Here is a 23,537-nt window from a genome sequence, read left to right as displayed (position 1 = left end):
CTTTGGAATGCTAAATACACCTTCTGCCAGGCTTACTGATGAAACCAGCGATTCTTAAAAACAAAGAATTCCTTAAAGCAACACACATCAAAGTTGCTGGTGAACGCAGCAGGCCAGGCAGCATCTCTAGGAAAAGGTACAGTCGATGTTTCTGGCCAAGACCCTTCGTCAGGACTAATTGAAGGAAGAGCTAGTAAGAGATTTTAAAGTGGCAGGGGGAGGGGAGATCTGAAATGATAGAAGACAGGAGGGGGAGGGATGGAGCCAAGAGCTGGACAGGTGATTGGCAAAAGGGATATGAGAGGATCATGGGACAGGAGGCCCAGGGAGAAGGAAAAGGGTGAGGGGGGGGGAAGCCAAGAGGATGGGCAAGGGGTATAGTCAGAGGAACAGAGGGGAAAAAGGAGAGAGAGAGAGAAAGAATGTGTGTGTATATAAATAAATAACAGATGGGGTACAAGGGGGAGGTGGGGCATTAGCAGAAGTTAGAGAAGTCAATGTTCATGCCATCAGGTTGGAGGCTACCCAGACGGAATATAAGGTGTTGTTCTTCCTTGTGTTTACGAATTCCTTAAAGTAGCGGTCCTCAACCTCCGGGCCGCGAAGCGTGCAGGGGTGCAGCGGTAGCCGGAACGCACCCAGCACATCTTTAAGAAAAAAGCCGAAATGAACAAGCTAATTAATTACGTGCCAATTAGCTTGTTTATTTCGGCTTTCTTCTTAAAGATGTGCTGGGTGCGTTCCGGCTACCGCTGCCCCGCTGCATGCTTTGCGGCCCGGAAGTTGGGGACTGCTGCTTTAAAGCATTCCTGTTGCATTTACATTAATAACATTTAGGAGAAATAAACTACAAAAGTTTAGTGAGCAGGCCACTCAAGAAGCAATATACTGCATCTTTATTTGCATACATGATGGCCAGTAACAGGAAATAAATGGACACAATAACTACCTTACTGAAAACAGCAACTGCTTCAGATCAAACAGGCCACAGTAACAAGCGGTATCAACAGCAACACTGGCCCTCAATGAACAGTTATTCTGAGCTAGAATGCGATCAGTGTGCAGTTTCATTAAAGTATATGTACAGAACATAAAAGTAGTCAAATCTAGTACAGACAATACTATGATGTTTTAATACCAAGATAAAAGCACTTATCAAAACTGTGTCATGTAAATCCCTCATCTAACCAGAAAAATGAAATGTTGATGTACTAGCACTCAAAATCCTAGAGCCTATGAAGTATTGATAATTCTGTTTCCCTGTCCCAACTCCTGACAATGTACCCAGATCACGAGATAACAACTTTGCTAACTATATCTAAGTTTGTGAGCATGGATTCCACATTGTTTTTTGGACCACAAAAATTTTGTTATTTCATTCCCATCAAATTTTGTATCAATAACCTTCAGGATTTTCTATTTCTTTCCAAGTATTACCTCAATTAAGAGACATTAGCTAGAAAGCCCACTTGCAGAATTTAAATTCTATTATTTCCCCCTCAACATTATACTTATGTGAGGTATAGTTTCATAGGCAGTAACTGTTCTCTCTCCAGTGAGCCGAACCTTCACGGCAACCACGCAAACCCACATTTGATAACTCGGCACAGTTTAGGAGCAGCAACAGGTACTTCCCTTGTCTGTGTGTTTCAATGCCATATGCAATGGTCATGAAGTAATTGGAAAGCAGTCACTCACTCAGACACCTGTTTCTTTTGCAGTTACCAGTGGATCCAGTGAGTTACTGCAAATAGTGAAGCAGTCTGTAAGCTGTCAAAAACTTGTGTATTTATTAAAATACAGAAAAGCATTTGGTTTGTGTCAGACTTTCAGTTTTCATTGAATAGACCAATATATTCAAGTTTATGTCAACCCTAACCAGGATGCAGTCTGTTTCTAGGCACAGCATTTAAAGCTAGCAATTACACAAACAAAAATAGCTTTATTTTTCTTCAGTGGATTCCTTTTTAACTTCTTCATATACAGGATCATCTTCCCCTGTTTTCTTCTCTCCTTCCTCCTCAGCAGCCTTTGCATTTGGAATCCAGAGTCCCGAGTCAATGCAGCGCTGCATGTGGTACTTAGCTTCCTAGAGGATGCACAGGGTGAATTCATCTTTAATACAATTAAACAACCATCTCCAGAAGACAAACACTGCTACATGGTTTCAGGAAACCCTTCAGCATCTCAGAGTTGGCCAGATTTTTCCTGTTTTTTCAGAACATACAGTGGGCCAGGAGGTAATCAAATTTAATCAACTAAACATAACCAAAATGCAACACACAGATATACCCAATGCCTAGCTGGGATCACCGGAAACCAAGTAGACGCTGGGATTACAGATGCACGGCAGCACCAGTCTTAAGCGATCTTTTAAGTCATCTCATAGCACTCCTGCCACAAGTCCACAAGACTGTGGTCTAAACCCTGCTCCAGTGCATCCATATCACTGAAACAGATAATCTACTGAGAGTGCTGTGTTGTTATTCTTTTGGATTACCAATTGGAATTCAGGCATTTCAAACCAAAGTTAAATTTTCATTACTTTTTAAACTGCTCATTTGTCTTCATTTAGCTTGATAATTCTATTCTACTCCTCCACCCCCCCAATCATTAGGAATCTTCCCTCACACTCCCTCTTCAGAACAGCAGACCACTAAATTGCTCAACACTGCTTTCAGGATTACCCAGCCAAGAATTAACAAACTGACAGAACTTCCACATAATATTGGTGTCCACTCCCTCAAATCCTTTCATGTATAAAATCACATACATGAGGAGGGGAGGGGAGGAGAAGATGGCGGCGCAACGCAGTGTGCGCGGCTGCTCTGAATTGATATTGTATTTGTTAAATGGGGGCCATGCACAATCCTGATTTGATGGAGACGGAAGTGAGAAGCACAGAGGAACACCTGGAGAAACTTCTGAAGTGCCTGCTTCGCTGCCGCTGCTACTGTGTGATTGAGAATCTCCGGAGGGGAAGGCCCCAAATCCTCGGCTTTGCCTATTACCTGTTGCCGGGGCCGGGGCCAGGGTAGAAGCGTTTGGCAGAGATGGTGCTCGGTGTCGGAGGGCTGGTCAGAGGCTCGAAGTTTTCGGACGGACCCAGAGTCGGACTATGGTCGGATGCTTCCAGGATGCTGCATCGGCAAGTTTGCGGCGCTGAAAACTCATGGCAGGAAGAGTTTCTCCCTTCAACCGTCTGTGTGAGATGACAGGACTTTCGAGAGACTTTGAGACTTTTTTTTTTTTAAAGTGCCCATGGTCTGTTCTTCATCAAATTACAACATTGCTTTGCACTGTTGTAATTATATGTTATAATTATGTGTTTTTTGTCAGTTTTTTTTAGTCTTTGTTTGTCTTGTGTTTCTGTGATATCATTCTGGAGGAACAAATTGTATCATTTCTTAATGCATGCATTACTAAATGACAATAAAAGAGGACTGCGTGTCCTCATAATCTAATCTATAATGCCTTCTATGGTCAAGATCAGGAAGTGTAGGAATACAGAAGTGATACCATCAGGACACGATTAAGCATGATGTTGATGCAGAAGTGCTCAATATTTTTAGCCATAGAATTACTTACTGTTGGATCCATTTTGCTGATAACATCCTGTAACAGTTGAATATCTTTTGCATCGAAACAATTCTTCATCTCCTGCAAAAACAGGCAGCAAAGATTTAAGCAATGTTGCAAACTTTTAAAAGCTTTACAAGAAGAAACAAATATCTCAAATTCATTGCGGATGGCATAAACTTGGACGAGCAAATGTTGCCTGTTCCAAGGATTACAGAGTCATACAGTCATTGAGTACTGCAGCAGAGTCTGTGCTGAATTGTTACTCTGCCTAGTCCCCTTCGACTTGCACCTGGACCATAGCCCTCCCACCCATGTGCTTATCCAAATTTCTCTTAAATATTGAAATCAAAACTGCATCCATCACTTCTGCTAGCAGTTCCTCCACACTCTCACCACCAAGTAAAAACATACCCCTCAGTCTCCTTAAACATTTCACTCTTAACCCATGATCTCTAATTCTAGTCTCATTTAGTTTAACCAAATTTGTTAAAAGTCTATCATCTACAGAATATTTAATAGAAATTATAGAAATACTCAGCAGCATTGATGATGAAGTAACATTTCTCTTAACAGATGCTGCCCAAGTATCCCTGCCATCTGGGGTTTCAACAGAGTCTATTTTGATATGTTTTCCAAAAGTCCAAAATCAATTTGGTCCTGACAAGTTTGAAAATTGGAGAATGGGGTCAGTGGTGAAAAAGGTGAGCAGCTTCAGGCTCCTAGGCATTGACATCTTCAGGATCTATCCTGGGACCAATACATGGATATGATCATGAAAACAGCATGCCAACAGCTTGACTCTGAGGAGCTTAAGGAACTTTGGTATGTCAAAAAAAGTTCAAAGCGAATTTATTATCGAAGTACATATACCATATGCAACCTTGAGATTCACCTTCTTGCAAGCAACCAGAAAACAAAGAAACACAGTAGAATTCATAACCTCCCCCAAAACCACAAAGACAGTCAAACATCCAATATGTGAAAAATGAACAAATTGTGTGTATGTGTGTGTGTGTGTGTATATATATATATATATATATATATAAACATAAACTCTAGCAAATTTCTACAAATGTATGGTTCTGACAGGTTGCATCACAGCCTGATTGCAGCCTCCAACATACAGGATGGCAAGAGGTTGTAGATTCAGCCAGCTCAAATCACGGGTACTATGTTCTCCACCATCGAGGCCATCTTCAAGAGGCAGTAGCTCAAGAAGGCATCATCCATATCCAATGATCCTTACCATCGAGACATACCGTCTTCGTATTACCACCGTCAGGGAGGAGGTACAGGAGTCTCAAGATCCACACAACGGTTTAGGAACAGCTTCTTCACCTCCACCAGACCTCTGAATGGCCCATGAACACTACCTCATTACTCCTTTTTTGTACCATTTATTTAGCAACTTATGGTAATTTTTAATGTCTCTATACAGCCACAAAATAAATTTCACATCAATAAGTCACTGATAATAAATGACTCTGATGTAGCAGCCAGAGAGAGATATTAAGTATCCCACCAGGCTCTGGGAGGACCCTGCTGGCGAGCAAGAGATGCTGGAACCGAGAACAAAGCAGCACAGTGAAAGTTACATACACAGGTGGTTAGCAACAAATGTGGGAACGTAGCTGTGAAAGCTCTCCATCCACTGTGAACTATTCCTCTGGACTATACAGTGAACAACAAGCAAATGTGGACTTTTAAAGAAATGACATCTTGTAAAAGGGGCAGTATGATAAATTTCAAAAATCACAAACTGATAATGTGATAACTGTAGATTAGCAGAAATTTGAAGGGGGTTAAATAAACATTTGTAAAAAAAATAATTAAGATTGGAATCATAGCTATACAAACGGCAAAAAACAACTGGGCTGTAACTAAAAGGTATGCACAGAATGTTTAAAAGGACACCCTACAAGATAGTCAATAGCAGTGACACCAGAGACCAACTATAGAAGTCAAGGTCCCTGAGTCAGGGACTCAGAGATCAAATCTCAGCCAGGTTCATCAACAGCAGACAATATCTGAATATTGTCTTTGGAAGTTGTGAAAAGTAAATTGAAGCTACTTAGTGACTCCTTGCATTATAGTCAGAGAAAAATACAACATGTATACAGGCCCTTTGGCCCAACACGTCCATCATTGTGTTCATACAGCTGGTATCAATTCCCTGCAATCAGCACATATCCTTCTAAGCCCTGCCCGTTCACGTACTTATCCAAACGTTTCTTAAGTTATACTACTGTACTGGCCTAAATCACATCCTCTGGCAGTTCATTTCATATACTCACTATCCTCTGCATGCTATATTTTCCCCTCTGAGATCCTAATTAAATCTTTCTTCTCTCACCCTAAACCTATCCCTGCTAGTTTTGTACTTCCCTACTCTGGGATAAGACTGATAACATCCACCTTATCTGTGCCTTTCATAATTTTCAACACTTCTCTAAGACCACCCCTCACTCTCTTGCGTTTCAGGGAATAAAGACCTAGCCTCGACAACCTCTCCCTACAACTTAGACCCTTTTATCCCGGCAATGTCCTCGCAAATCTTTTCTGCATTTTTTCCAGTTTAACCATGTCTTTCCTCTACCAGGGTAATGGAAACTGTACATAGAACTCCAAATACAACCCAATAAACAACTTAGTCAATTGCATCATAATCCCCCAACTGCTATACTCAGTGTTCTGACTAATGAAGGCCAGCTTTCTTTTTTAAAACCATATTTGTGACACCACTCTCAACAAACTACGCACTTCTGCTCCTAGGTCCTTACATCCCATCACATTAGCTAATGGCCTACCATTCAAAGTACAAGTCCTATGCTGTTCCGACTTTCCAAATACATCACCTCATACTTATTTCCATTGAAATCCATTTGCCACTCCTCAGCACACTTCCCTGATTAAAATTCCTTGTTAATCTGCAATAACCTGCTCTACTATCAACACTATTTTCATGTCATCCACAGAATTTACTAATCAAGTCTTGTGTATTCGCATTCAAATCAGTTACATAAATAATGTATAACAAGGGCCCCAATCCCTGTGGCACACCATTAGTTACCTGCCTCCATTCCAAGAAACAACTTTCAACCACTACTCCGTTTCCTACCTCAGAACCAATTATGAATGCACTTAACCAGCTCCATACCAGCCAGCATTGTTACTCAACTAGCATACAAGTTGCTCTTCATTGACTACAGCTCAGCATTCAATGCTATCATCCCCTCAAAAATGATCAATAAGTTCCAAGACCTAGGCCTCAATATCCCATTGTGTGACTGGATCCTCGATTTCCTCACTTGCAGACTTGTCAGTTCAGATTGGCAACATCTCCTTCCCAATTACCTGTAACATAGGTACAACACAAGACTGCGTGCTTAGCACCACCCCCCCCCACCCCGCTCTACTCATTTTATATTTATGATTGTAAGGCTAAGAACAGCTCCATTCAATGACATATTTAAATTTGACCTCTGCTCGCAGAATCAAAGGTGATGACAAATCAGCATATAGGAGGGAGATAGAAAATCTGGCTGAACGGTGCCACAACAACCACCTCTTACCCAATATCGGCAAGACTAAAGAGCTGATTATTCACTACAGAAGCAGGAAACCGGAGGTTATCATGGAATCAGAGGTGAAGAGAGTTAGAAACTTTAAATTCCTTGGCGTTATCAGAGGAGCTGTCCTGGGTCCAGCACGCAAAGGCGGCACAGCACAGTGCACATTCAGATGGAGATGTAACATGAAGATTTTTACTCATGTATATGAAGGATATAAATAATAAAATCAATTCATTTCAATTCACCCTCTCCATCATCTGTTCTGTCAAGCAGCATTTCCACTTTATTTGAAATTTGCGAAGATTTGGCGTCGTCTAAACTCGAACAAATTTATATAGATACACAGGGGAGAGTATCCTGACTGATTGAAGCACACCAATACCCTTGGCTGGAAAAGCTTACAAAAAGTAGTAGATACAGCCCAGTTCACTACAGGTAAAGCCGTACTCACAACTGAGCACACCTACAAAGAGCTCAGGAAAGCTTTATCCATCAAAGTTCCCCACCATCCAGGTATCTCTTCTCACGGCTGCTATAAGGAAGGAAGTCCAGGAACCTTAGGGTTCCACACCAACTGGTTCAAGAACAGTTATTACCTCTCAACCATAAGGGGCTTGAACCAGAGGGGATAACTTTACTCACCCCAAAACTGAACTGATTCCCAACCTATGGACTCAATTTCAAAGTCTCTTCACCTCATGCTCACAATATTTATTACTTAGTTATTTATTAATATTATTATATTTTATATATTATTTTATTATTACATTTTTTATTTTTAGTATTTGCTGCATCTTGTCTTTCGGTTGTTTGTCTGTCTTTGTGTGCAATTTTACACTGATTCCATTGTGGGTTTTTTTGTATTTACTGTGAATGCCTGCAAGAAAATAAATGTCACCATGTACAACTGCGAGATGTGTACTTTGAAGATAAATTTACTATGAACTACTTTTAAGACCCTGTTGAAGGTCTTGCTAAAGTCATACCTTTATTTGCCTCTTCAAAGAATTCTAAAAGGTTTGTTAAAAACAACTTTCCACATACAAAACCCTGCTGGACACTGCTAAATTCATCTCAGACCCTGACTTTTTCCTCCTGATTTCCCTCAAGTTTAAGGAAATGAGGAGAATCAGCGAGAGCCTGAGATGAGTCACATCCTGATGGTGTCAGCCCGGAATGCCGTCTGTTTATTTCTCTTTGTAGATGAAGCCAGACCTGCCGAGTTCCTCCAGCATTTTGTGTATGTGTTGTACTGAAAACCAATGATAAGTCTTTATTTTGTTTTATTGAGATACAGTGCAGAATGTGAGCACCTCTACTGGTGAAAGGTAAGAGTAGAACTCTCCAGCTGAATGGACTATGAGGGAATACATTAAATACTCTTCCCCAGACCAATGGTACCATTTAATAATGATATACTCACCAGTGGAAGACTTTCATACACATCCACAGGGTCAAGCCCACCAGGTCCCATACGCTTCTGGCGTTCTTCCTCTTCATATTCCTTCATTGCCTTTTCTATCCTTGCTTGGGCACGACCTTTGACCCGCTCCTTAAAGGCTTCAAGTTCATCGTTAAATGCCTCCACGTACTGTTTATCTGCTGTCTGGAAAGAGAGTTGTAAACACCCCGAAGTCCCAGATTCAATATTTAGTCTTAGTTCTCATGAAATACACAAAACTTATCCATGGTCACAAGAAAAATGATATCTGGTACAGTTAAAAGAATGTTAGGTCACAAGGGAGAGTATGATTTCACAGGGAGATGGTCTAAAACAAACTGATTAAAACTCAAATGACTACCAACTTTTCCCATACCTTGATTTTGGTGAAGAACTGTCGAAAACAGGCTCTTGGATCCACCTTAAGGCTCTTGGCAAGCTCCAGGATAAACTGCATTACTATGGTTTGATGGGCTACCTGTCCCATTAGTGCATGTTTCTGGAGAGGGAATCCATTAAAAAAATAACTTTAATACATTAATTACTTTTAACAGATGCTCTGAAGATTAACTGTACTGACACAACAAAATTCTATCCCATAAATTTACTTCCACTTCATTAGGACACTCATTTCATTCTCAATTTTTCAGTTCTCCCAAACATCACCCAATCTCGATTCAATGTCAGAGCACTTCATGAATAGTAATCCTATACGATGTGAAACCCACACAAATGTGTGGAACAACAATGCCAAAACTAAAATTCATAAACCACAGATGCAAACAGGATAAAAATCTTCTCTGGTAAACTGTACAGTGATTGATAATATAAAGTGGCTCTTTCACAATTATATATCCCTAAACCACACACAGTAGGCATAACTGACCGCAAGATTTTTAGGCAGCAAGTTATCAATAACTGTACAAAGCTGTCTCAGTCTATAATGGGTCACAACAATTCATCAGTCTGGATAATAAGAACGTAATCAAATCTCTGCACCTCTCTGCACCCCTAAATTCAGCAGGAAGATCCTCATTGAAGTTTAGGAGACCCAAGATGAGTGTCAGATTATTTAATTTAGAACACAGAACAGTACAGCAGAGGAACAGCAGGCCCTTCAGTTCACAATGTTAAGCCAAACTAATTACCTGAGCAATTAATTGCCCAACTAAACTAATCCCTTCTGCCTGGACAATACCTATATCCTTCCAATTCCTGTACATTTATGTGCATATCAAAGAGCTACTTAAACACCTCTATCATATATGCTTCTACACAATCCAGACAGCCATCATTCTGCATATAAAATTTGCGTCACACATCCCCTCTGAATTTAAACCCCCCCGCCACCTTAAATGCATGCCCTTTGGTATTAAGGCATTTCAACCGTGAGAAAAAGATATTGCCACTTATAATCTTATAAACCTCTATCAGACCCTCCTTCAGCCCTTGCCACTACACAGAAAACAATTCAAGACGTCCAATCTCTCCTTGTAGCACATGCCCTTTAATCTAGGCAGCATCCTAGTAAACCAAAACCTACACTTCCTCCTTATAATGGAGCGACCAGAACCGAATGCAATACTCAAGGTGCTGCACAACTAGCATTTTATAAAGCTGCAATATAGCTTCCTGACTCTTGAACTCAATTCCTTGACAAAAAACTGGCATGCCATGTGTCTTCTTGACCACCCAATGAACCTGCGCAGCCACTTTTACAGAGCTAAAGACTTGGAGCCCAAGATTCCTCTTAACAGTTTTGATACCGACAGTGTATAGTCTCCTCCCAAAGTGCAACACTTAAAATAAGGCAGGGTTAAACATCACCTGCCATTTCTCTATCATGTCCACACATGACAGTATGCCCCGCTGTATCCTTTCGAGTCTTCTATGCTATCCACAATACCAGCAATTATGTTGTCTGCAATCTTACTAATATACCCATCTACGTTTTTCATTCAGATCATTTATATATCTCATAAACATCAGAAGTACCAGAATGGATCTATGCAGAACACCACTAGTCACAGACCTGCAGTCAAAGTAAGCCCCTTGGCCTTTCCCTGTCTGGTCGTTAGTGAATACTCAAAAGGTATTGACTTGCTTTGATGGCAATTATTTGGCAAATGCATCATGTCTTGTAAACAGTCTGGACAACAAAGGAATAAGGAAAAGTGCAGGAAAAGGTGGCCAAGGTAAAGACCAGCTATGATCTTGATGAATTGTAGAACAGGATTTAAGAGCCTACTCCTACTCAAAACACTCGTGTTCTAATGACCCACTTTACCTCTTCGACTTCTAAATCTATGCACCAGATGACCAGATAATTGGCTGTCTCTTCACATACGAGGTGGGGATTGTCCGACAGATATTTCTGACTGTCATCCCAGCGGCTGAGCATGCCTGTGTACAGATAGGCAACAAGGTTATTTGTCTCCCTCTCTGAAACTGAACAACATTCATCCCCTGCATTAATTTGACGAACTTGCATGCATTCAATCAATAACTTGTTACAAGAGGTTGTGTGCCAATTAGTTAAAGACATTTTATTCTAGATAGATCCACAGTACGTTGCAGATGTCTTAGGCACATGTAAAACATGTATGTAAAGCGGAACAGGCAGCACCTCTAGAAAGAGGTACACTCGACATTTTGGGTCGAGAACCTTCGTCAGGACTAACTAAAAGAAGAGATCCCTATCTCTTCTTTCAGTTAGTCCTGACGAAGGGCCTCGGCCCGAAACGTCGACTGTACCTCTTCCTAGAGATGCTGCCTGGCCTGCTGCGTTCACCAGCAACTTTGATGTGTGTTGCTTGAAATTCCAGCATCTGCAGATTTCCTCGTGTTTGCGTATGTAAAGCAGAGATGCTTTCAAAAATAATGAAAAGTTTCTAAATATCAAAAATTTACCAAAAAGAGCAATAAACAGTAAAAAAACTAAATCAACTCAATATTTGGTGTGACTACCCTTTGCCTTTAAAACTGCAATTTTCTTAGGTACACTATTGCGCAGTTTTATAAGAAAATCAGCTGCTAGGTTGTTTTAAGCATCTGGGAGAACTTGCCCCAGTTCTTCTGCAGACGTTAGTTATCTTGCTTGCTTCTCTCTCTCCTGGTAATTCCATTCAGCCTAGATGATGTTGAGATCAGGGCTCTGTGGAGGCCATAACATCTGATGCAGAATTCTTTGTTCTTCTTTTCACTGAAGATAGTTCTGACCTTGGCCATGTGTTTGGGGTCATTATCCTGCTGCAGAGTTAAGTTGGGACCGATCAGACACCTCCCTGATGGTATTGTGCGATGGATGAGAATCTGCTTGTACTTCTCAGTATTGAGGGTTCTATTAATTCCAACAAGAATTAATGCAGCCCCAAACCTGCAGGGAACCTTCATCGTACTTCACTGTTGGCTGCAGGTACTCATCTATGTAGTGCTCTCCAGGTCTTCCAAGGACAAATTTGAGCCAAAAATTTCAAATTTTGACCATTTAGTCCAGAGCACTTGCTGCTATTGTTCAGCACCCCAGTCCTTGTGTTTTTGTCTGAAGGTGTGAATCTTGGTTTTGTTTCCAGTTCAGAGGAATGGCTTTTTGGTAACATTTCTTCCAAGGAGACCACTTCTGACAAGACTTCTCCCGACTGTAGAGGGATGTGCTTGGATTCCAGTGGTTTCTGTGAGTTCAGAGCTGATATCCGCGCTGGATTTCTTCCAACTTAGAAGAGGCATCAGTTTGATGTCTCTCTCATCTGTTGCACTTAGTTTCTACGGCCGACCACTGCGTCCTCAACCTTACCCATTTCTTTGTGCTTCTTCAGAATGGCTTGGAAGACCATGCTGACGTACGATGACCGTTCGATGTCTCGTTGCAATGCTCACTCTTGCCAGGGCGTGAGAATTGATGTTTTGAAGGTTAAGCTGCCACACTCTCACTTTTTAAGTTTGGTTGTCTTTCACCCGGTTTGATTACTTCTACACCCACTTCTGCTTCAGTTCATTAGTTTAGTTCATTCAGCTCATTACGTCATTGATCATTAATACGTGTTTGTTAGTTTTCATTAATCCTGCACTGAGTTAAATATAGCACCTACAAGCTAATCAAGTCTTTATTTGAAAGTGGTCTATTACTTAATGTGTTACTTTCTTCAATGAAGTGCAAAAAATTCTTTGACATTTAATTTGTTGGAAAATGAATGTTTAGAACTCTAAAATTTACTCTTTCCTACAGACACACTAATGTAGAAGACAAAAAGTAAATATCTAAAACAAAATATATATAAAAAATTTTTAGTGCCCAACACTTTTAGACAGTACTGTAACTCATATTTTTAAGTAAAGGAAACAAAGTTTGCAAGATTGTTTCTACTTCCACAGATGTTGCACGACTTGTAGACTATTTTTACCATTTTATTTAAATCTCAAATTTTCACGCACACCAGACACAAGTTAAAATTGTTGCACACACAGACACAAGTTAAAATTGTTGCAGTGTTGTCATCAAGACTTCCGGTATTCAGTGTTATAATTTTGCAACAGATTCTATGCATACATAATAAAACTGAATGGCAAAATATACACCAGTGAATGCAAGGCAAAAAATGGATTTGAACTCAAAGGTCAGAAATAAATAAAGAGAAACAGAAAACGAAATGGCTGACTTTCCTTTTGGAAACTGCAGTATGAAGTATTAGTCATGCTATCCAGTAATCGTGACTGCATTGAATTCCAAAACTGGTGAACTGAGTCAAGTACAAAAATAAAGCAGTAACATAAATCTGTCTGAACTTCAAACTGGTAAACAGTCAGCACAGAAAGTAGAAGATAAAATGAAACATCCTCTTATTCCTAGCTTGATTTGGTTTGTACAAAGTCAGTGTCAACTTTTATAGAAGCAAACTCTGAGAGAATAGTCAACTTCTCCAGCAAGAAAAGATTTTGGGGTAGAACCTCAGATGCACAAACACATTTGCTTTCCAGGACAGGTGACATCTGTGGGGTGGCACAGTGGTGTAATGGTTAGCACAACGCTTCACAGTACAGGTGACTTGGGTTCAATATCCATCGCTGCCTGTAAGGAGTTTGTACATTCTCCCTGTGACTGGTGGGTTTCCTCCAGGTGCTCTGATTTCCTTCCACAGTCCAAAGACCTACCGGTTGGTGGGTTAATTGGTCATCGTAATATTTTCCTATGATTAAATTGGGGGCTTGCTGGGCAGAGTGGTTCGAAGGGCCAGGAGGGCCTACTCCGCACTGTATCTCAATAAATAAATAAATCCAATCCTATGAAATACTCGTGTAATAATCATGAAATTAGCATTTTGAAAGCTTGTAGCATAACCAGAAAGCTTAAGTTTTGCCGCTTACCAAAGTGTTTGATCTGTTTCTCGTACTTTTCCACAAAGGTCTTGTGTTTCCTTTCTTTATCTTCCTCTGTTTCAACCTGGGTCGATTCCGGTTTCACATTAAAAACACTCTGAGCAAAAGCAGAATATTCCAGCATTTACAAAATGATCAAGTCAGCTGTGGATTTTAATTGGCAGTTCAAGGTCAAGGGAGGAGAGGAGAAAAAAAACTGTCCCTGAAATATTTCCAAGACTTAACAAAAGCAACTGAAAAATAACTGTCCTGATGAAGGGTCTCGGCCCGAAACGTCTACTGTACCTCTTCCTAGAGATGCTGCCTGGCCTGCTTCGTTCACCAGCAACTTTGATATGTGTTGCTTGAATTTCCAGCATCTGCAGATTTCCTTGTGTTTGCGTGAAAAATAACTGTGCTTGACTCTTTCAAAATTTTATTTTAGGCAGGCTTTATATACTACATCAAGTTTATCACCAATAACTTGTTTGCTAACGTTATAATGGAGGGCCTTATTTATTTCAATACCAAAATAAAATTAAAAAATTGGTTTAAATACCAAATGACTCACTTGTCCAAAAATGTCAAAACTGAACTAGATAATGAGAGTAGCCACTGGAGTTTATATTGTCCCTAATAGAGTGACTTACAATAATCAGTAAAAAACATCTAAACATACCTGACAATAAAAACACTGTTGACCAGGGGCCATTAAGATAAACACTTGGTGAGAGAAAATATTACAGAGTATTTTAAAAGACAAAACATAAAATGAGATTGGATTTAAGGTCTAATATGGTCAAGGTGGAGCAAAGAAAATGGATGAACAAAAGCCCAGAATGGAGAAATAGAGATAGGAAGTCTGGAGAACACTGCACAGAATAGGAGTGAGGACAACATGAATGAATTCACACCAGGAAATGTTAATCTTAAAATACAGTTGTTGCTGGACCAAATGAGTGAGTGAACATAAAGTAGAATTACAATCTCTCCTGACTAATACTCACCCGCAATCATTAAAACAAGTCTTCTCGCTGCATTGCTGATGTTCAGGGTTAGACTTTGTTAAGGAGCTTCTGTATCTACTCCATTATAATTGTAACTAATATTCGTAAGTAATGAAAACAAATCAGGATAGAGTGTTTCCATCTCCAAAGATGTTGCATGGTCTGAATACTATTTTAATTTATTTTTCCAGCTTAAAATTATCAGCACACACAGAATTCCACTTCTATGTGTGCAAAAAGTTTTTAATTGTTTGAAATATGAATCCAAGTCTTGTATTTCCCTGGCTATTTTGGGATTGGCAACAACCAGGAAGGGCAGTGTCTGATATAGCACAAACTTTCCACTGCCAATGAAACAATTAAACAATTAGCATTTCGGAAGCTAATAAAAAAAACAGCTTACTGAAAAAACTGCACTTACCATTTAAAGTGCTTGATCTGTTTTGTATTTATGCAAAGGTCTCTGGCACTCACTTACCTTAACAGTGGACCAGGAGGACCACAACCTTGTCATAGGGTTTGGAGGACTGTGTGCCTCAATGACCCAAAGTGCTATGTTGGTTGGAGTCAGGACCTCGTGCTTTAGCTCTTGATAGGGTCACACATGCCAAACAGGCCAAAGGGCAAAAGGCCAGACTAAGAGTGGTCTACTGGCCCTGCAGGTTTGGGGGTTCAGCTCAGGGCTAACAACCCTGACTGGCAAAAAAAAAAGTGTTAAGGAAATAGCAATGAAGAATCCTCCTGTACCTGTGTGCAACTGTGGGCCATGAACCACACCTGGGGTATAACAGAGAGCTTGGCTAGAGATGGAGAAAATTCATTTCTGCCCTAAACGGCAGCAGCATAGTGGGCATCTTGATGTTGATTATGGTAAAAGTTGCACTTAAAGTGCTTGATTTGTTTGTATTTCTCCACAAAGTTCTTGTTTGCAGTCAGGCATTCAGCAGCCTAACAGTGGAAAATATAGAATACTACTTCAGTAACACCACACTAACCTTACTGAATCCTTCTTTGCTTAATGTGTCCACATTCCATGGCATAGACTTTTCCTTCTTCTTCAGCAATGCTCCTTTCTTATCCCATTCCTTCTCCTCTTTTTTCAGCTGTTTTAGCTCATCCTGTAATTTTTCAATCTCTATCTTTGCATCGTCCGTTTCTGCCAATGCCAATTCTTTGAGCTTCTTTTGACATTCACTGAGCTTACGCTTAACATCACCGCTCCCCTTCTCATACTCCTCACGCTCTTTCTGTGCCTCTTCCATCCGCTCGATCCGAGCCTGAAACACAAAGGTGGCAAACACCTGCTCTTTGAGCTGATAACCGTGAACATTGCTGTGAAGGTGTCGAAAAAAAACCAAGAAACAAACTAGTTGATTTAGAAACTAAATCATCCAATTTTGGCACAGTATGTCAGTTATTTTTCTCAGGGAAGCACAGGGTGTTTGGGTACAATTGCTACACGTTGACCACAGAGCATCACCAGCTAATTGTACACCTACTGGAGGGTAAGTGAGAAAATTATTGCTGGCCATGTATTTCCAGTGTCAAGGTCCTCAAAGGCTTCTCAGCATTAAGACAGCTTTCAGAAATTGATTCTGAATCTGCATGGGGGAAGAATGACATTTATATTTACCATGAATTGGAACTGAAGGATTGGAAGTCCAGAACGGAGGTAATACTTCAGTGAAGTAATGTATTATCAGGTAGAAAATGAAGGGTACCTCTACTTGTTCGGATGGATAAAGTTCAATATAATATTTCAAGATAGTTAGCTATCTTAACAAACCAATGCCAAGAGGCCATTATGCAATTCATTCACTTGTTTGTGCACCACATATAGTGCATTCTAACTACCTAAATAATGCCTAACATTTTTCTCCAAAAATCTATATAAAGCAACCATTCTCCTTCACAATCTTCATGCCCAAGATGGAGAACTTGGGCAAAGAGTGCAAAATATTCCTAGTTCCATTTCCAATCCGTGCATGTCATCTGAAGACTAATATTCATCACACTTGTTTGCACTTCCAGGAAATAAGATACTTTTAATGTCCCTATGAACTGCAAGTCATGACTTGTAAACTTGAAAGTCTTTTTTTGTGAGTGATGAGGGTAGGAATGTGGATGATGCCTACATGGACTTCAGTAAAGCATTTGACAAGGTGCTCCATGACAGGCTTAACCAGAAGCTAAGATGCAGAGGATCAGTGACATATGTTCTGGCAAGTGAAGACTGAGGGCAGTGATGTTGTGGTGCTATTCTGACTGGAGATCTGTGACCAATGGTGTTCCTTAGTGCTAGATCAATCCTTGCCTGTGATAAGTGATGGGAGAAAATGTAGACTGATTAGTAAGTTTATGGATGATGAAAGTTAGAGAACGTGGATAGCAAAAAAATATTGTGGAACTTTATTATAAGAAATGGACATTTAACATGGCAGATGGAATTTTATTCAGGCAAGTATGAGGTACTGCAAGCATGAAGTTAAATATTAGGAGAAAGTACACAGTTCATGGCAACCTAAGTAGATAGCGTGAGAGAAGATTACAGCTGGGAGCTTAATATCCAAGGATACACATTGTAATGAAAAGACAGACAGGAAGGCAGAGTGGGTGGCATTCCTCTGTTCATAAAAAAAAAATCAGATCAAGTCATTAGAAAGAGGTGACATGGGGTAAGGTGTTGAATCATTTTGGATAGAGCTAAGGAACTTCAAGGGTAAAAAGACGGCAATGAGAATTGTATACAGACCCCCAAACAGTAGTAAGGATGTGGCCTACAAATTACAATGTGATATAGAAAATGCATGCCAAAAGGGCTATGTTACAATAGTCATGGGGGATTTCGATATGTAGCTAGATTGGGAAAACCAAGTTGGCGCTGGGCCCCAAGACTTGGAATTTCTAGAGTGCCTATGTGATGGCTTTTCAGAGTGGCTCATTGATCAGCTATTCTGGATTGGGTGTTGTGCCATGAACCAGAATTGATTAAAGAGCTTAAGGTAAAAGAACCCTTAGGAGAAAGTGATCATAATATGATTGAATTCATCCAGAAATTTGAGAAGAAGAAGCTGAAGTCAGATGTATTTACAGCAGAGTAAAGGGAATTACAGAGGCATGAGAGAGGAGTTGGACAGAATTGGTTGGAAAAGAACAATGGCAGGGATGATAGCAGAGCAGTAATGCTGGAATTTCTGGAAGCAATTCAGAAGGCGCAGGACATATACACTGTAAAGAGGAAGAAGTATTCTAAAGGCAAGATGACACAACCATGGCTAACAAGAGAAGTCAGAGCCAACATAAAAGCTGAAGTGAGGGCATATAATAGATCAAAAATTAGTGGGAAGTTAGAGGATTGGGAAACTTTTAAAAACCAACAGAAGGCAACAAAAAGAATCATTTAGTTAAAGATGGAACATTAAATTAAGATAGCCAATAATATTAAAGAGGATACCAAAAGTTCCTTCAGATACATAAAATACATAAGAGGTAAGAGTGGATAATGGACCGTTGGAAAACAATGCTGGAGACAATGAAATGGTGGACGAACTGAATAAGTATTTTGCATCAGCCTTCACTGTGGAAGACACCAGCAGTATGATGGAAGTTCCAGGTGTCACGGTTCATGAAGTGTGTAAAATTACCTTAACTAGAGAGAAGGTTCTTGGAAAACTGAAAGGTCTGAAGGTAGCTAAGCCACCCGGACCATATGGTACAGGTGGCCCCCGTTTTCCGAACGTTTGCTTTACGACACCTCGCTGTTACGAAAGACCTACATTAATTACCTGTTTTCGCTAACAGAAGGTGTTTTCACTGTTACAAAAAAAGGCAGCGCCTGCCCGAACAGCCAAGCTCCTCCCCCGGAACTGCATTCTAGCCGCCATTGCTTAAACATGTGCTTTATCTCAATTTATTTTGTGCATCCGTTAGCAAGATGAGTTCTAAGGTATCGGAAAGGTGTTACACTTAGCGTAAAACTATACATAATTAAGCGTTTTGATCGTGGTGAACGGAGTAAGGACATTGTCCGCACGTTGAACTTGCCTGCATCTACCATTTGCATTACTTATACGCAGAGAGAAAGAACTTTGAAAGCTGCTGTTACTGTTGGTTCTGCTCATAGCAAAGTGGTCTCTCTTAGTCGACATCCAATAATGGATAAAATGGAAAATCTATTGCTTGAGTGGATTGATGGGTGTACAAAGCGTGGTGTTCCGTCAAGTTTTCTTATACTTAAGGAGAAATCAGTCAGTCTTTTTAATAAGCTGAAACAGAAAGCACTGGATGATGGTGATGAAAGTGTTGTGAAAGTGGAATTTAAAGGTAGTCATGGGTGGTTTGATCGGTTTCTGAGGCGAGGGCAGCTTCATAGTTTAAGCAGTGGTCCCCAACCTCCAGGCCACAGACCAATACATTGCCACGAAGAATGCAGCAGTGCAGCGGTAGTTGGAATGCACCCAGCACATCTTTAAGAAAAAATCTGGAATAAATAAGCTAATTAATTAGGTGCCGCCCGGCACGTAAATGTCGGCCCAGGTCAGAGGCAATTGCCGATTGCGTCAGGTGGTTATTTGTATAAGCAAGTGTTTAACTGTGATGAAACTGCAATTTATTGGCGTCTTCCCGATTCCAGTAAGTGAAACTACACTGTACATACATTATTTCTACTTTATATAGGCTGTGTATTTCTATGTGTTATTTGGTATGATTTGGCAGCTTCATAGCTTAAAGGTTACTGGAGAGAGTGTTTCTGCCAAGAGCGCTTCCATGAGATTTTCGCTGCGCTAGACAGTGCTGCAGAAAAGTATTTCTACTTTATATAGGCTGTGTATTTATCATATCATTCCTGCTTTTACTATATGTTATTCTTATCTTAGGTTTTGTGTGTTATTTGGCATGATTCTGTAGGTTTTTTTTGGGTCTGGGAACGCTCAAAAGTTTTTCCCATAATAATAAACATGGCTTACAAACCGTTTCATAGGAGATCTCTACCTTCGGATAGCAGGGTCCTGAAAGGGGTGGCTGAAGAGATCGTGGAGGCATTAGTATTGATCTTTCAAGAATTACTAGATTCTGGAATGAATCTGGAAGACTGAAAAGTTACGTTAGTTTGTACAAATGTCACTCCACTCTTCAAGAAGGGAGAGAGGCAGAAGAAAGGAAACTATAGGCCAGTCAGTCTGACCTCAGTGGTTGGGAAGATGTTGGGAGTCGATAATTAAGGATGAGGTCTCAGGGTACTTGGAAGGACATGACAAAATAGGCCATAATCAGCATGGTTTCAAGGGAAAACCTTGCCTGACAAATCTGTTGGAATTCTTTGAAGAAATAACAAGCAGGATAAGCAAAGGAGTATTTGTTGACATTCTAAGCTTTTCAGAAGGCCTTTGACAAGGTGCCCTACATGAGGCTGCTTAACAAGCTATGAGCCCATGCTATTACAGGAAAGCTTCTAGCATAGATTAAAAAAAAAGCAGGAGACAAAGAATGGGAATAAAGGGAGCTTTTTCCGGTTGGCTGCCAGTAACTAGTGGTGTTCCACAGAGGTTAGTGTTGGGACCAATTCTTTTTATGTTTATATGTCAATGATTGGATGATGAAATTGATGGCTTTGTCATAAAGTTTGCAGATGATATGAAGATAGGTGGAGGGGCCACAGAGAATGGACAAAGAAGTGACAGATGGAATAGGGTGTCTGGTCATGCACTTTGGTAGAAGAAATGAAAGGATTGACTATTTTCTAAATGGATAGAAAATACAAAACAAAAACTGAGGCACAAAGGGACTTGAGAGTCCCTGTGCCGGATTCCTTCATTTGCAGGTTGAATCTGTGGTGAGGAAGGCAAATGCAATGTTGTCATTCATTTCAAGAGGACTAGAATATAAAACAGAATAGAAGGGCATCTCTTTAGAATGGAGATGAGGGGCAAAGAGGGCCAGAGAGCGGTGAATTTGTAGAATTCTTTGCCACAAACAGCTGTAGAGGCCAAGTCGTTATATATACTTAAGACAGAGGTTGATAGATCCTTGATTTGTCAGGGCATGAAGGGATACAGGGAGAAGACAGGAGATGGGGGCTGAAAGGAAAATCGGACCGAAATGGCACAGAAGACTTGATGGGCCAAATGGCCTAACTCTGCTCCCATATCTTGTGGTCTTAATGATACAGAAGGCTTTTGACATGCTTGTCTATTTGGTCAGGGCACTGAGCTGTTTTCCAACTCGACAACAAGCTTCACCAGGATGCTGCCTCGAATAGAAAGTATAAGTTACGAGGATCGACTGGACAAACCTGGGTTCTTTCCTCCATAGCAGATAGAAATGTAAAAAATTACGCAATGTATAAAAACGTCAAACAATAGAAGGCATAGCTTTAAGGTGAGAGGAGTTAGTATTTTTAAAAATTAAAACCGCAACAGTACTGGGTGCCTGGAACTGTGGTGTTTACGAGGAACATGCAGGGAACAGAGTGATATAGATTATGTGCAGGCTTTAGGTTTAGTTTAATTTAGCATCATGGTCAGCTCTTCCTGTGCCTTTTAAACTCCCCTTTGAAAAATAAATTCCAACCACTCTGCTCCCAATGTATTCCCAATTTCATTCTCAAAAGATGTTTCGGATTACAGCAAATATTCCAAGATAAGAATAGTTCAGATAGAGGGAGGAATGCTGTTTCCACTGGTAGGTGACACTAGAACTAGGAGACAGAGCCTCAAGGCTCCGGGAAATAGATTTAAGAGAGAGATGATGAGAAACTGCTTTTCCTAGAGAGTAGTGAATTCATGGAATTCTCTGCCTAGGGAAGCAGTAGAGATTAGACAGATTATTGCACAGCCGAAGAATTATGTGTCATGAGGGAAAGGCAACCAGGTTTAGCTGAGTCCATGGCCAGATCACCCAGTATCTTATTGAATGGTGGGGCAGGCTCAATATGCTAGATGGCCAACCCCTTCTCCTAGTTTCTTATACCCAATATGCCAAGATGTTGTCCCTGTGGCAATCCTAAAGGCTAGAAAAATCAAAATTATTTCATCACTTAATTTTTGCAAGTCTTAGGGAATATAAACCTAATTTTCTAATTGGAATCTCAGGGTCCACAGATCCCCTGTTAAATATTTCCTGTATGATATCTAAGACCAGAGTATGCAGGTGGCATTCCAGATTTAAACCAACTACAATTTTGTATAATCAAATTACAAGTGGAATCCTTTTTTTAATTAACACTGCTAGATATAAAAGGCTTCACAACATAGACTGCCATCCAGAGCTCACTGCCTGAAAGGATGTAGCTAATCAGGGGCTTGAAAAACATTTGCCAAGTACGTAAGGAAAATACAGTATCTAGTATGGTTCCAGGAAAGGGGGGGGGGGGGAGAGAATGGTGGCTTAGTGCCTCCACACAGACATATGATGCTGCTGCAAATTTTTCATTGCATCTGTGCACACATGTACTTGTGTATATGACTATAAACTTGACGTTGACCTTGACCTGAAGTGCCTTATGAACTCCTCCTATGCGTTAAGAATCCGTGGGGCCATCACCAGTGCTAGGCTGTAATAACACCGTGACATGTTTACATAGCACATTTCCATTGTAACAGGAGCTAAATCAGCCCGAGAAGTGGAGAGATCAAAACTCTTTCATACCTTTGGCAGCCTCATGCACTATATGTATTTTGGGAATGGTGGGGAGGTACACAGCGGGAAAGGCTTGGTCACACCCCATCCCCCTGTCCACCCAGCCACACATGGTGCAAGGGAGGACCCCGAGGTAGGTCCGGAATCCGGACCTTTCCCAGGGAGACTGTGGCCTGTGGTGAGCCGGGCCGGGGACCTGTACCTGGTGCCTCCATCGGAAAAGACTCGCCGTATCGATGTTGGGGTGAGTATCGTCCTCATCATCGGACACCTCGATGTGGTCCCACACGCTATAATCCACCATCGTCACAACCAGAGGCTGAAACCTAACTTCTCAGGCCACTCAATCCCTCCGGCCGCTTCTAGAAAACTCCCTGGGCCACCAGCCTCCCGCCCACCACGCGTCACTTCCACATCCGGTGGCGCGGCCGCTCCCAGCGGGGCGCGCAGGGATGTCGGTGAGGTAAAGGCGCCGGTTAATGTCAAAGCCTTTTGCAGGGAATGTGTGGGATTTCTTATTTCTACCCAACTTCTCTTTTTCTTTATCAAATGTTTTAAAGAGATACCCGCTTTGTTTCTGGTTGGCATTATTTTCGAGTTCCTTTAATGTAAACTTGACATTTCATTTGCTGTAAGGCCAAATGCTAATGCTGTGAGTTTGATAATGTTGGTTAAGAAATCCTACAGCAATTTCACGGTCGCTTTCACAACTTGTTTCAAGAATTTTTTTGTTTTCTTGTAGTGGTGGGCCGGAGGCCTGTTTCTATGCAATGTTTACAGGAGCGGAATCCGGTCGTTCGGCCCATCGTGTCTGCTCCACCATTTCTTCATGACTGATTTATTTGACCTTTCAACCCAAATCGCCTGCCTTCTCTCCTTAACTTTTGACATCCTTACTGATCAAAAACCTATCAAGTTATACTTTTAATAGACCCAATATTTTAT

The 23,537-nt window shown here is 40.8% G+C and overlaps 1 protein-coding gene across 1 annotated transcript; it reads right to left on the bottom strand.

Annotated features, from left to right (window-relative positions):
* Nucleotides 1-865: 865 nt before the first annotated feature.
* cdc37 (cell division cycle 37 homolog (S. cerevisiae)) lies at nucleotides 866-23,008 on the bottom strand. The gene is made up of 8 exons (XM_072248121.1): nucleotides 22,795-23,008; nucleotides 15,950-16,231; nucleotides 13,957-14,065; nucleotides 10,883-10,998; nucleotides 8,972-9,094; nucleotides 8,578-8,760; nucleotides 3,589-3,660; nucleotides 866-2,089 (listed from the first exon to the last, which is right to left on the bottom strand). The coding sequence occupies exons 1-8, from the start codon at nucleotides 22,894-22,896 to the stop codon at nucleotides 1,943-1,945; spliced, it is 1,134 nt and encodes a 377-aa protein (XP_072104222.1). The 5' UTR covers nucleotides 22,897-23,008; the 3' UTR covers nucleotides 866-1,942.
* Nucleotides 23,009-23,537: the final 529 nt, after the last annotated feature.

This window comes from Mobula birostris, chromosome 32 (assembly GCF_030028105.1).
Source record: "Mobula birostris isolate sMobBir1 chromosome 32, sMobBir1.hap1, whole genome shotgun sequence".
NCBI classification, from domain to species: Eukaryota; Metazoa; Chordata; class Chondrichthyes; order Myliobatiformes; family Myliobatidae; genus Mobula; species Mobula birostris.
This window is presented reverse-complemented; position numbering and strand designations above follow the sequence as displayed.